The sequence below is a fragment of the Ipomoea nil genome, unplaced genomic scaffold (genome assembly GCF_001879475.1).
Source record: "Ipomoea nil cultivar Tokyo-kokei standard unplaced genomic scaffold, Asagao_1.1 scaffold0418, whole genome shotgun sequence".
NCBI lineage: Eukaryota > Viridiplantae > Streptophyta > Magnoliopsida > Solanales > Convolvulaceae > Ipomoea > Ipomoea nil.
Genome location: NW_017616846.1, coordinates 775,574 through 791,451, shown reverse-complemented (window position 1 = coordinate 791,451; position 15,878 = coordinate 775,574). Strand labels below are relative to the sequence as shown.

At 35.7% G+C, this 15,878-nt stretch overlaps 1 protein-coding gene across 1 annotated transcript; it reads left to right on the top strand.

The window, feature by feature from the left end:
• Nucleotides 1-12,620: 12,620 nt before the first annotated feature.
• On the top strand, nucleotides 12,621-15,441 carry LOC109172475 (putative late blight resistance protein homolog R1B-17). Its single transcript, XM_019321634.1, has 2 exons — nucleotides 12,621-15,191; nucleotides 15,352-15,441. Exons 1-2 carry the CDS (start codon nucleotides 12,621-12,623, stop codon nucleotides 15,439-15,441), a joined length of 2,661 nt encoding a protein of 886 aa, XP_019177179.1.
• Nucleotides 15,442-15,878: the final 437 nt, after the last annotated feature.

Here is a 15,878-nt window from a genome sequence, read left to right as displayed (position 1 = left end):
TAGTGATAGAGCAAGAAAATTTTCATTAGGGGGACAAGACATTGCTTTGCAACGACGATGTTTATTCTGTCAGCAAATGTTTTGCGCGCGATAAGTAAAATGACGACATAAATTTTAATCACAATTCTATCATTATTTTGGATTGTGATGAGTTTTTCAAGATTTACCTATATAAATTTTATAGGCATTTTTTTTAATGTTTTCTTGTACTAATATAATTATAATTATATTATTGCGGATACGATAATTAAAAAAAAAATAATAAAACTACACAATGAATAAACAAATGATGATAAAATATTTGTACAAAATATAAAAATGTTACATTTGTATTAAATATCTATTTTGTTTGTTGAATACAATACTACAATAATATTTATGGACTTTTTAAATTTCAAATTTGAATACATGTATAACTGTGATCAAGTGGCCGGTATGACTACAACTCTTTCAAATGAGAAGTTATAGGTTTGAATCTCAATAATATATTATAACAAAATTAATAATACTAAAAAAAATGCATGTATAACCATTATTTTAATACTGGGAAACGCTTTCCACTGCACTGCAGAAACCACACAATTTTTGTCACTCTTGACGTGAGACTATTTTTGTGTAGTTAATTTTTTCTAATTTTTTTTTAAATTTAAATGGAAGAAAATATTCTTCAAGATTCCTTATTTGTAATTTTTGATGCTCAACTTTGAATGATATGTAATTAGTTGGACTAATTATTTGATCAAAGTTACGTTAATGTTAAATTTTATATTTTAATTTGTTAATACACTCTAACAATATTCGTACTTCAACAATTATGTCAATTCTGGTTAGAATGAGGTCCGAACCTAAGACCTTCCTTATATAAATGAATAAGTTAAAGAACAATAAATATTTAACGAAATATTTCGTTACTAAAGTTTATACTAACAGAATGCGGGGGACCAAGGATGTTGTTACCATGATGAGCCAATTGGACAATGTAGTTTGATGGCATTCCGATTTAAGAAAGTATAGAACATATACTACCTGGCCTCATTAAGAATCATACTTATGACCGTACTTATTCGGAATGGTAATCGGAATGCCATCATGTATTACATTGTAATTAACAAAATAAATATTTATTTAATCATGCAATGTGTGATATTTACTAGTACTTACTATTATATTGTTTGTGTTTCAATGTGAATAGTATAGCGGCAATAAATCAAGTGATAAAGAGTTTAGCATGCGAGTGGTCAACTCTGTGGGTGGAGGCAAAACCGCCAATGGCTTTTGATATTATTATTATTGCTCTTCTCTTTACAATAAGTCAATAACTTAATATGATAATGCTTATTGTGTGTATTTCAGTCACATATTATATAGGCTAGGGTTCTGATTGTTTGATTAGTATAATTTGAATCTTATTCAATAATAATCTAAAGAATGGTTTTGTTCAAAGAATCTTATTTTAACATTGGAGATACCCTAGGAACTAGCGGTAGACAACTCAATTAATGATAATATATTATTAAAATTAAAATATTTTAAAAAAGGGTACATAGGTGTAAATCATGGTAACTCAACTGAACATGAACCACAGAGGTTAGACCGGTGCTGATTGCGCACAAGGAACCCCCCTCACTTTGAGAGGTAGTTCTCACATTGCCGCTAGTGAGACTCGATCCCTGGTCATTCTTCCAAAGTTTCACCTCTGTGACCAGTTGAGTTGCCCATGCGGGTGTACGTATTAATCATTCTTCCAAAAGGTTGAACCCCAACCCTAAGGGCCCCCTACACCCCGGCCCGACAGAGCATTTGGGAGGATGTAAATCATGGTGACTCAACTGAACATGAACCACAGAGGCTAGACCGGTGCTCACTGCGCACAAGGAGCCCCCCTCACTTTGAGAGGTTGCTTCCACACTGCCGCTGGTGAGACTCGATCCCTGGTCATTATGTACGTATTAATCATAGCTAGCCACATGGGAGTGAAATGGCAAAGTCAACTTTGAAAATGATACCATTAACTGGTTAGATGGTTAGAAAGATGAAATTAGGAGTGAAACGAATTGTAATTTCATGAAAAAAGAATAGTGTGAATAATGTAAAAATTTAAATTCAATTGTTTAGTTAATAGAAATAGAATTATTGAGAATTTTAAGTGTAATGATTGGTATATAAAAATTAAAAGGAAAATAATGATATAAATATTAAAATATTCTTATATAATAATAATAATAATAATAATAATAATAATAAAGATTTTGCGTAGGGTTAAAATATCTACACATTTTGTTTCCATTGACATGGAATTTCTATTCTTATGGGGAGGGATGGAAATTTTTATTCCATGAATGGCAGAATTACTGAAATTGTACCGTGATACTTGAAATATAAAAGATATGTGTTTTTATACGTTAATTGAGTTAAGCACCAATTTAGTTAATTAATTAAACTCGTTTAAGCAAGTATAAATAATAACTGCAGAAAGCATAAATAAAAATAAAAACACAAGGAAATTGTTACGCAGTTCGGAGCTCCTTCTCCTACGTCTGCCCAATCCACTATAGATGTTCACCAAAGGAGTATTACAAGAGGTAATTGAATACGGCCTCCAGCCTTTACCACTACCACTCTTTCTAACACCTATCCAGGATTGACACACGAATACCCAAACAATCTTCACAAGATGCTTCAGCAGTACCACGTACTGATCGTGCAGTACAATATAAATATTCTACGAATTAAATCAGAAATTACATTTAACGTATAAATGCTTCGTAAAATCTGAATAGCTCTTACAATGTATATCACTTAAATTTGCCGTGTCTTCATTTGAGCAGCACTCTTTTATAGCACTTCGTGAGCTCCCTTTGAGATCCCCAAATGTAGCCATTTTTCTAGCTCTTCCTTGTTCGAATAAGCCACAGCCACACATTCTATTTCTTTGAAATCTTCACCTGTAGACTTTATTCACCCGGGGACACCATCCACTTATTTTGTAATCACATGGTCCAAAAGTGAAATAATTCTAACAACAATAATTTAATTAAAACTAAAACTAATAAGACAAAAAATAAAATAGCCAATATTGTAAAAATATTTTACACTTACAATCTCCCCCTTTGGCATTTTATTTGGGAAAACTTGAGTATCAAATACTTTGGGCAAGAATCAATTTAATTTTATTTATAGCCCGTAGTATAGGTACTTAACAGGACACAAGATATAAAACCAAAAATAACAACTTAAATTCTTTTTGGACCATTTGTGAATAAAGTACCTGATTGGAATTCTTCAAGTCTTGGATCACACACAGAAGCATTGAATTCATAGCATACCACATCATATAATAACTTGTTCATGTGAGAGTAGCATAACCCGAAACATCCATTCAACTTGTTTAGATGCACCAAACAAAACTAATACTCCCCCTTACACATATAGTTCTATTATTTTCATAATGAAATCCAAAAAACAACCAAACAAATGTAACCACTGCTAGACTACCAAATATTTCATCATAGTCCTTACCAAAAATTCCATACTGATCCAATACGTCAAAAAAAATACCATAATAATCCAAAAGATTCCAAAATCTCCAAAAGTTACCATAATACTCCCCCTTACTCCAAAACTCCCCCTTTTTGCCAAATAAATGACAAAGGAAGGTGAACATCATAATAGTGGATTAGATATACCGTGAAGACGGGGTGCCCGAAACTGGGCCGTCATCAGCATCATCAGTATCAGATATCATACACCAAGAAAAGCAATCCCATCCAAAATATTCTTCAGAAATAATCTCATCAAGTAGATAATCCAAGAAGAATCCAAATAAGGTGATAATTATAAAAGGAGACCCCAGAGATTATGATAAGCCAAATAAAATGATAACCCAACAAGATAATCCAAAAACTGATAGAGTCTAGTAAGAAAATCCATATATACCCAAGAAGTCCAATATAACCGAAAATACCCAATAAATACACAACTTGAATTTGTTCATAAGAGATTAGGAAGAACTCCCCCTCAAAATGTACATCGTGATTGTTTCCTTTGCCAAGAATTTCACATTAGCTTGAAGTAGTAATTGGGACTCCATAATAAGTTACTTGCTTTGTTTGAACCTGCAGAAGATTTTTAAAAAAAACGAGAGCCCTAGAGCCATGCACACGCAACTTGCAAACAACTCAGCAAAACACATAAGAAAAAATTCAGGAATTTTCAATTCTCAATTCGAGTCAAACAAATTATCAAATAAAACAGTAAGCACATTCATGTAAAGCAAGCCAAAGATTCAAAATAAATCGAATTCAGACATAGACACATATAAACCAAATTTAGGCACAGAGTCAGACCAGATATCACGGAAAACACACACATAAACAATTTAGGCACAGATAGCGCAGGAAACACGTAAATAAACACAAATACGGTCATGACCGGACTAAACACATAACAAATAACACAGAGCAAGATTACAGATAACACTTTTATGGAGAAGCAGGTAAATCAATAGGTACATTCACGTAAACACATAGCTACGAATATCTACTTGAAGCAAATTTACCATTCAAGCAACCTTATAGATATCCAATTTTTAGCACAAGAAACACCAACAAAAAGGCATAATCAAAGGATCAAAGGCAGCCAAAACAACGTAGATAGGACATTTAGTGAACACACAGAAAAGGATAAATCATTCACACAATAATATCAAGAAAAGGTCATCTTAGGCACATTTTAAGGAGCAGATACTTAAAACATAAATGACATATAGGAGTAGCAAAAAAAATCAGGTAAAAAGATAAGAAAAAAATAAGATTCATAGACTAGGTATTGAAGTAATACCAACTAAAAGAGAAGAGATAGAGGTACCAATATCCTGAGTGTTTTGAAGCATTTAAAGAAGCGAGAATTTTTTTTTTTCCCGTTAATCTTCATCCTCCATATCAATTTTCCCATCGTGTTTTGTATCAGCTACCTCGGATGACTTGTCAATGATACTCTTAATAACATGCAGGAGGCAATCGGTACCTGAACAGATGAAATAGACACAAAGAACGCAGACACCGATACAGAAGTGGGAGCATATTTAGGTATTGACACAATTTGGGATGTGTGTGGATCTGGAAAAAGAGGTATGTATACATATAGTGACACATTCCTCATGGAAAAAGCAGTACACATATGTTCAAATAAAGTGCAGGAGGTACAGAGCCAGGCAAATTTGAAATAAGGACATTGTGTGAGGTATCCAAAATAACGACGGATTAGAGAAGAAGACACTTAAAAAAATTGGATATAGATGTAGGAAAACAAATGCAATATTAAAGATTAAAAAATAGGCAGAGAAACCCTAGATTTATTTTATTTTATTTTATTTTATAATTTTAATAAAATTAAGAGAGTGACCTGGCAGTGTCGGGCAGGAGTGGCGGTGCAACAATAGTAGTCGGTGGCTTCGTAGTCTGCGGCATCTCCGGTGATGGTGGTGACAGATGGTGACTGCAGGCATTGGCGTTGATGACCGGCTGGACACGTTGATTGCAACTTCAGGCGATGAGGCATGGCTGGGTCGCGATGCATTTTTGGGAAAAAAAAAATCCCCCATTTTTTTTTATATATATCATAGGGAAAATATGTAAAAAAAAAAAAAAAAAAAAAAAAAAATTGGAACAAGAATTTTGGTAGGTAAAGAAATATTTTAAAAGATTAGAAATTGAATTCTTGAAGGATTAAAAAAGCCTTTGTATAATTTAAGATATAATATACCTGTTCCTAAAACATTAGCAAATATTATAAGATAAAATAATTAAAATAAAAGGTAAATTGACTTACCTGTTACTCTTATTTGGAATCCTTAATCAGCATGTTTGCCAATTATTTTGTCATCCTTGAGATGTTATTGGAATTGATTGAGATACGAAGTCAGTTTTCCTAACCCAAATTTGTTTTGTAAAAGGCCGGATGTTCTTTTGCCTGAACTTCTCAGTTCTTTGATCCTTGTAGAAGTAGTAGCATTCGGGTCTGGTATGACCGCGTAACCTGCAATAGTGACAAACAGGATTATATAGTTTATAATGCATCTTATTTGCACTTACTTTACCATAGGGGCGTTTCATAGTGCTGGATTCAGGGATGTCGTCTGGATCAGGTCCGGATGCTTTGACAAATACTGTCTTATCTTTCGAGTTAATTCCAGTGAAGCCCAAACCAAATTTTATAGAAGACTTTCTGCCAGAATCAAGAATCTTATCAAGTGTTGAAGTGGTATCCATCATTTGGATTTGTCGTTTGTAGGTGCTGAGCTCCTGTTTCAAATTCTGAACTTCTTGTTGGAGTTTTGCTTCTCAGTCAGCTGCTTCCTTAAGAAGTACATTTCTGGTTTGTACTTTGTTTTGAAGTCTTTCCTCTCGACCTGCTGCTTCTTTAAGCAAAACATTCCTATCAGCTACTTGATTTTGATATACTTTATTTGCATTTGTTACAATCTCTATTTCACTAGCTAGCTTGCAGTTCATTTTTCTTAAAGCTTCCCATTTGGGATACAACTTATTAAATTCAGCTTCAAAAGATAAAGCATTTTGTTCCACATCTTCTGCAGAGACATAGTCACCACCTTCTGAGTCTTCAACAGGTTCTGAACTGTCAGTAAATCGTGCCGTAAATGCAACAAAATTACCCGAAATTTCCTCGACATCTGACCCAGTTGGTTCAACGTCGGGCTCGTCATCGCTCCAGGTAATGGCTGACATAGACTTTTTGCGTCGAAGATAGGTGGCGCACTCAGCTTGTACATGTCCAAATCCCTCGCATTCATAACACTTGATGCCTTTGTTGTTGGACCTTTCTTTGGAATATCCTGGACGTGAGACAGACTGTTTGGCGTTTGGCGCCCCTGTCCTAGGTGCAGTCTTGAATGACGTTGCTCCCTTTTGTGAATTTCTGTAGTGTGTGTTTTTGGATACCTGTTTCAAAATTTTGGAAAACTGTTTAGTTAAGAACGCAACTGTATCATCACTAGTTTCATCTGTATCGGATACTACATTATTTTCTTCAGCAGCAAAAGCAATATTTTTTTATTTTTTCGTATGATCAGTTAAAATCTCCATTTCATATGTTTTAAGATTTCCCATTAGCTGAGTAACAGATTTTTTCTCCCAGCCATCATGCTCTTGGATGGCTGTGACTTTCATTCGGAATCTGGGTGGTAAAGATCTCAGTATCTTCCTGACAAGTTTTTCTTGCGAGAATGGTTCACCAAGGACCATTGCGCGATTTGCCAGTTCCTGTATGCGTGTATGAAAGTCGATGACTGTCTCATCCTCGTTCATGTGCAGTTCTTCGAATTCTGACTGGACCAGTTGCAGCTTTGACTGTTTTACCGAGGTAGTTCCTTCGTATGTAGACTCAAGAGCCTCCCAAGCACCTTTAGCTGAAGGAATACCTGCAACAATTGAAAACTGACTTTCATGCATAAGAGAATAAATTGTGTCTAAGGCTTTATCATTGTTTCCTGCATTGGTTATTTCTGTTTGAGTCCACTCAGTCTCTGGCTTAGTGACTTCTGTTCCATCAGTGCTGGAACTGGGTTTAGTGGGATATGTCCAACCTGATACCACAGACCGCCATACGGCTTCACCTTTAGCTTTTAGATCCGTACGGGTGCGAGCCTTCCAATATGCGTAGTTGTCGCCGGTCAACTGGGGAAGGGCTTTAATTCGATCCATTCTGCAATACTCAGTACCCCGTGAGATCAAACAAATAAATAATAAACTGATAAATAAAAAGAGCCGCTGAAGAGATAAAATCAAGATACACGGATTCGCCAGATCGAAAGACTAATAGATTAAGTCTACAGGCTCTGATACCAATTGAAATTGTACCGTGATACTTGAAATATAAAAGATATGTGTTTTTATACGTTAATTGAGTTAAGCACCAATTTAGTTAATTAATTAAACTCGTTTAAGCAAGTATAAATAATAACTGCAGAAAGCATAAATAAAAATAAAAACACAAGGAAATTGTTACGCAGTTCGGAGCTCCTTCTCCTACGTCTGCCCAATCCACTATAGATGTTCACCAAAGGAGTATTACAAGAGGTAATTGAATACGGCCTCCAGCCTTTACCACTACCACTCTTTCTAACACCTATCCAGGATTGACACACGAATACCCAAACAATCTTCACAAGATGCTTCAGCAGTACCACGTACTGATCGTGCAGTACAATATAAATATTCTACGAATTAAATCAGAAATTACATTTAACGTATAAATGCTTCGTAAAATCTGAATAGCTCTTACAATGTATATCACTTAAATTTGTCGTGTCTTCATTTGAGCAGCACTCTTTTATAGCACTTTATGAGCTCCCTTTGAGATCCCCAAATGTAGCCCTTTTTCTAGCTCTTCCTTGTTCGAATAAGCCACAGCCACACATTCTATTTCTTTGAAATCTTCACCAGTAGACTTTATTCACCAGGGGACACCATCCACTTATTTTGTAATCACATGGTCCAAAAGTGAAATAATTCTAACAACAATAATTTAATTAAAATTAAAACTAATAAGACAAAAAATAAAATAGCCAATATTGTAAAAATATTTTACACTTACAATTACAATTCTCTTCTAGCAAATAATGAAATTTTACAAGCTAAGCTCAAAAATTATATTTGAAAGGAATTACAACCAACCAAGCATTTTCAAAAAAAAAACAACCAACCATGCAATTCAAGTACAATGCAGTTAAAGCAACTCCATCAGTGTATCACTGCTGCTGGGGTTTTTTTTTTGTCAGAATATATATAAAAAAAAAAAACACAAATCAAAATCAAATATAAAATAAATAAAAGAGCACCCTCAACGCACCCACTTAGTGCGACTGGTTATTTCATTTCTTAATCTTTTTTGGTGAGATCATAAATTTTCGTGAAAATGTAATTCCTCTTCTTTCTCCCCTTTTTCTTCCTACCACATCAACCTTGGCCCTACAAAAAATCCTAAAAAACTACTTATGCATGTCATGCTCTTATTAAATGTCATATGAAAAGAACAAAAAAAATATTCAATTTCCTATTCAACAATTATTATAAGAACTAGCTGTAGACAACTCATCAGTTAATGATAATACGGATCGGAGTATATATTATTAAAATTAAATATTATTTAATTAATTATTTAAAATGGGGTATTAATCATGACACATGGGAATGAAATGGCAAAGTTGACTTTGAAAATGGTAGCATTTCAAGTACTATATATATATATATATATAGGCTATTTTTCTGGTGCGAACCATTATTAACGTGCGAACTAGTGAACCACTACGGAGCATTGATATATTAGATCGTAGGGCTCATAGTTGTAAGTGCACGCCTGTACAGTACACCACGCACCATGGGATACATTGCTCTATCACGCAACTTCCCCTCCACCGTATTTGAAAAGGAATACAACTGCGCATATACAGCCTATTTCTTACATCCATTACGGTGCTGACATCTCATCCTAAACTGACTTTTTTTTTTATTCCCACATATATCCGATTCAATTTACTTACTTTATAATTCGTTAACCCCATTTTAATAACATCAGATTATTTATCCCCTTTTTTTACTGGGTGCACTGTTTTTATATAGGTAATCAAAATGCATCCTCTAAGTGCTCTTTAAAAATGGATTAAGCTTGGTATTCACACAAGACTTTGAGATTGCACATAGAAACACAAACACAGATCGAATAATACTATGCGTTAAAAAATCAAATAAGCCTTATATTCAGACAAGGCCTACTGTTAAATAAAATTAGGTTGAGTGCACTAGTCAATTTGTGGTTTTCATTACAACGTACAGTGCACCGTAGACTACGTAATAAGATTGAAGTTTATTAACTACATCCCTAGAGTCCCTAAATTATGCACTTGTAACCTGGATCCTACTGGTTTAATACTAAGAAAGTAAATAAGATTAGGCTGAGTGCACACCAATTCCCTTGATTTTATTGGTGTTCGGACTGAACAAATTGATTGAACTGTGTGCATTGTTCTAATAGTTAGTAAAGAAAACTCAGTTACTTACATTATGCACTTAGACCCGCTTACTTAAATTCATGCGCACCAATTTTGTATCCCCCATCTGCTTTTCCAGGAAAGCCTGTCGTGGGGAGGACTAAAATTCGAACAAACAGTGGGAAAGGCAGCATGACTATCATGAGAACCAAACGGTAATAACTCTAAAATCAGTTGCATTTAAAGACCGCTAATCAGATTAATAAAGGACGAAAACCCCTAATCAGATTAATAAAGGAAGAAAACTGAATAAAACGAGTAATAGAATAACCAATCCAACTGCACTGCCCATCCTTAATAATAAAGTTAGTATTCAATGACCACAGACCCCTAAGATAATCTAACCAAAATATTCAAGCCATAACTGCTGATACCACTTAAAAAAAAAACCCAGATTTGAGGCCTAATTACTACAAAAATTTATTCCCGGCTGAGACCTGGAGCTGGTCACCGATGCATATGCGCCAATCTTTTACGTTCAAACACCGCAACACGCGTTGCAATACTGTTTGTATGGGCATTAACCATGCTTAGCAAAATATTGTGCATGTAGCGCTGGCGTAAATTCAGTAGTTGCATGGCATTCCCTAGCTGCAGACATCAGAGTCCAATGATGACGTGGTATTCCTCCACGCCATCTGCATCCTCTTCGGTTTCATCATTTGAAGGCGTGTAGCGCGAAGACCCTGCATCTTGGAATCCAGGTACACACTAAGGCACGTGATCTGCAAGTACACCAAACACATTATTAATAACAATGATACCAACTTAAGGTAAGTAGAGAAGGGCATAAACCATTTTATACGTCCGCAATACCTACACAACTACCACAGTTAAAGAATGGTATACATGCAGCAAAAAAGTAAACCCAGATTTTTTAAGTCATATTGAGTCCCCGAACTGACTCCTACCTATGTTTTCAAACACTAAACCGGCAGTACTGCACACATCAAAAAATGGCATCAACTGAGAAACAAATCTTACACATTACCCACTACCGCTGCACTACAACCTTTCACAAAAACAGCTTCAGTAGTGCACTGGATATATACAACTAATTATGTTTTAGAATACGCTGCCCCTATTACAACCCCCTTTTGGAAGACTAAACCTATATTAAACGAGAAACAAATCTTACACATTACCCACTACCGCTGCACTACAACCTTTCACAAAATTGGGGTACAAGAGTAAAACAAAAACAGCTTTAGTAGTGCAAATGATACACCAGTCTTCAAACCTTCAAATCAGCACATACGAATTTAATACTCCAGCTTTGATCTTTGTATTCAATCTCTTGATTTAGAGGTGCATATGATATTCAATAAGTGTTCCTCTCTGTAAATCATGTCTCTCAAAACGTTTTCCCTCAAAGTGTTTTCTGTATATATTTTATCTTAGATTTTCTATATACTAATACAAACAAAATAACAGTTATTTATATTCATCAGTTAGGCTAATTGTTTCTTCTTTTCTTGAATTTCATCTAAGGCCTTTAATCCTATCTGTTTGATCAGAATGGGTGTCTTCATTCAATTTGTTATTGAGTCATTAATTGCTTCTATCTTTGACTTTGACTCCCAATGTCTAAGTATCCCTTGAAGCAGTGCGTTTAACAGTGGAATATTCTATCTAAGCCTATGGACTCAATTGACTCCTCTAATCCTATTTTGTCATAATATTCATTCCAATTACACATGGGGTTCTAACAAATCTATTCACACTAACAATTTCCCCTTTGGTTGTTATTTGACAAAAGATAAACTAAGAAATATACATTCTAAACTGCAATTTACAAATACGGCTAAAATAAAGCATTGCATCCCAAAATTCCCAGTGAGAAAATTTGAAAAAGACTCACCTTTCTGACCTAGTAGCCGCCCCAGCCTCCTCTGTGTCAACACCCTGGATGCTACCCCGACCCCGCCGGAGCTAGTAGGCCGGCGACTCGACCGCCGTTTGAACGATCGGGACACGCATGCAACCTTACGAGACCCCCCCCCCCCCCCGACGGAGGGGTGAGAGGTGGTAACTGGCGGCCAGACATCCCGCGCTTCGACCGGCGACTGATACCATTAGACCTCGCGGGAGTTCGGTGATCGATCGCCTGTACGGTATGGATTGCGGTGGGGTTCCTCGGTGAGCTCGATCGACAAATACGGGAGTAAGTCTGAGAGGAAGAGTCAAATAAGAACAAAACCATTCCCTTTAAAAATAAAAATAAAAATAGAAATAAAAATAAAAAAAGAAGAAGTAAAACACAACAACCCAATCTACAGGGGTTGATCCAATGGGACAAATGCACACAGTGGCCATGCACCCCCATCTTTGAGCGTCGATCATAAAAGAATGGACGGATGATGCAAGTGCACACATTCACATTTAATCCCAAGTTCACATATGAACAGCACTCTATATATATATATATATATATATATATATATATGCAGTTAGTTAGTAATAGTAATGCCAAATTAAAGTTGCATGCACTCAGATCGATCACATACTATATATACAGATCTAATTGAAGAAACGGTGATGAGATGAGATCGAGATGGCTTCTGCTGCTTTGACTTCTCTCATTGCAACTCTAGATCTTGAGACGGAAAGGGTGCCTGACATCCATGTACCACCCTCTCTTTCAGCGACTCTTGATTCCCTGTTCTTATTAAATTGGAGAATTAGCGATGGTGTTGCTGCTGCTGCAATCAAAGATTTGGAAACCAAAATCAAAGACTTTGCACTCCAAGTCGAAGATGACTTTGAAATACAACTCAGCAACTTTCTTCATGCCCAAGACACCCAGTCCCAACAAAAAGCTTCCATGCAAATCTTCGACATCTTGATACAAGCAGATATGGATGCACAAGAGTTGTTAAGTTTCATCAAAAGAAACATCTACCGAGCTTTTGCGGCCAGTGAGTTTCAACCTGCAGCATCCACTAACCCTCGGTTAAAACATTATGCTCCCGAGTCGTCTAAAACCAAGAGAGTTTTTGAGGAGTACAAGATGGTGGGTCGTCAGCATGACTATGGAGTCATAAAGGACCGGCTTTTGTGTCACAACGATAAACTTAAAGTCATTTCAATTGTTGGAATGGCGGGTATCGGAAAGACAACTTTGGCTGTAAGTCTCTATGGAGATCCACAAGTTGCATCACATTTCAAGGCACGAGGTTGGGTTACAATGCCTCATCAAGAATACCAAGAGAGCCAATTGCTCTGGGACCTTCTTGAGTCAATCACTCTAGCACTAGCAGAGCCGAATGAAGTTGAAAAGGGAAGCTGCGGTCTTACAAAGCTAGCAGAACAGGTACGCAAATGCTTGTTAGGCAAGAGGTATCTAATTGTCTTGGATAATTTTTGGAAAGAATGTAATTATATCCAAGATTGTTTTCCAGATGATACAAATGGGAGTTGCATATTGCTAACATCTTATAAGTACTTAAAGTCGGGGTATTTCAAATCTAGCCAATATGATTATGTTCATCACAAGATGACTTTGCTAGGTTCAAATGAAAGTTGGGATTTATTTTGTAATATCCTTTCTCTTAATGGATGTGTGGTATCAAAATTTGAAAAAATTAGGGTTGATGTTGTGGAGAAATGTGATGGACTACCACAATCAATTGCTGTAGTTGCAGAACGTCTATCTAAATGCAATATCATTCTAAAGGAATGGGAGAAAATTGAAAAGGAACTGGAGTTACTTGGAACTCTAGATCGTAGTGCACTTACTCACCATTACAATCAATTGCCACACCATTTGAAAGTTTGCTTTCTGTATCTTGCCGTCTTCCCAAGGCGCAGTAAAATACAAGTCAAAGTGCTTATAAGGTTATGGATTGCTGAGGGATTTGTGAAGCAACCTTGGTCGTTGCATGGTATGTTAGAAGATGAAGCTTATTGTTATTTGGAACAACTTATTTTAAATAGCCTTCTCTTAATAGACAATCAAAGTTTTGATGGAAAAATTAAGTCATGTAGGATGCATAGTGCCTTGCATAGTTTTTGCATAAGAGAAGCTCAAAAAGAGGGTATTTTCTGTGCACTAAATATTAGGAAATACCCAACAGGAATACCGTTGAAAGTGTTTGCAAATTCGTGTCGTTGGCTAAGTTTATACTCACATAATTTTGACTATTATGTGCTCTTTAGAGAAAACAACTCTCGCTCCATCCTCTTCTTTAATGAAAATCCAGAAATGTTTATATCTTTTAAGCTGTTAAGAGTGTTGGCTTTTGTTCCATCTTCATTCCTTCAAAGAGCGCCAATGCGTTTATCAGATTTAGTTTTTCTAAGATACCTATCTGTAACACAATGGTTTGAGGGTCTGAATTGTATAGTGTCAACTAATATGAATTTGCGAACACTTGTTGTTTCTGGTAATGAATCACAACTTGGAGCACCTACTATCCATCTGCCATGTGAAATTTGGGACTTACCGCAGTTGAGGCATCTTGAACTTGGTAATATGTATGCCCTAGATCCTCCATTCCAGATGGAGGATAGAAAGTTTTTACAAACATTATCTTGGGCGAGTCCAACTCTTTACGGAAAGGAAGCATACTGCAATTTTCGAAACCTAAGAAAACTGAAAATTTTCTATAGAGGTGGATCTTGCAGCAATAATAATCCCCTTATGTTGGATAGTATTGACTATTTGAAAAAGCTTGAGAAGCTAACAATTTCAGTTTTGGTCGGCTGCACTATAACCCTTCCAGAACAATGTATGTTTCCTTTACAATTGAAGAAGTTAGGGTTGAGTGAGACTAATCTTCGTAGCTGGGATTTAAGTGTAATTAGCATGTTGCCCCAACTTGAGGTGCTGAAGCTGGAAAATGCCATCCATGGAAATATATGGGAAGTAGATAAAGGAGGATTCAATAAGTTGAGATTCTTGCTCATCGAAGATAGAAAACTCGAGCAGTTGAAGACTTATTTAAGTTGTTTCAAATGTCTCGAGCGCCTTGTCCTAAGGTTATGCTGTTGTTTGGAAGAAATCTCTTGGTTTCTTGCATTTCACGTGGAGTCAATTGAATTGGAGCGATGTCACCCTTCTCTTATTGAAGCTGCTATGCAAATTCAAGAAGCAGGAAAGAAAATTTTAAAGCGTAAAATTGAGGTTAGAGCTAATTAATTTATTTTTTGAATACTACTGACTCTGTTACAATGCAATATCTGGTCATAACTACTTTCATATTTAATGCTCCTTATTTTCTTTACAAATTGTTACATTTTTTTTCTCTGATCTTATCTCCTTGTTTTTGCATTATTTTTCATAGATCATAATTCGGGGACCTGAATATGATGAGTCACAAAATACACATAAAATGGAAGTTGTAGAAGACGACTTCACTAGACCGCCGGCATAGAGGCCGGGAATAAGTGTGAGGCTACATCCATCTGCATTTACATTTGCACCGTAACCCAAATATGCCAATTGTCCAATTCCATCTTTTTATTAGTATGGTAACATCATGAATTGTTAATTTGCTTTAATTAGTAATTACTATACAGTTTAGAATTTTTATCAGATATGCTAAATTAAATGACTAACCACAAGCAAGCTAGCTATATATTTAGATTAATTGATTGATTTTTGGAGTATTTTGGATGCATGTAGAGTCAATGGAAGCCAATGAGAAGCTATGAAGATGGGAGCAACACCTTGGACAGCTAAAGAGTGATGGTGTTTTCAATGTTTTTTATCACATGGACAAACCAAAGCAAAAGGCTAATTCAAAGGTTTCAAGGGTAAAAAAAATTGCCAAGAAATCAAATAAGTTGCATAGGAATTCCGCCTGCTAGT

What these genes read in the sequence shown, in the direction of transcription:
- LOC109172475 (XM_019321634.1), top strand. Translation starts at nt 12,621, where the DNA reads ATGGCTTCTGCTGCTTTGACTTCTCTCATTGCAACTCTAGATCTTGAG. An exon ending in TTTTAAAGCGTAAAATTGAG is followed by an intron (nt 15,192 to 15,351) that starts GTTAGAGCTAAT and finishes TATTTTTCATAG; the next exon opens with ATCATAATTCGGGGACCTGA.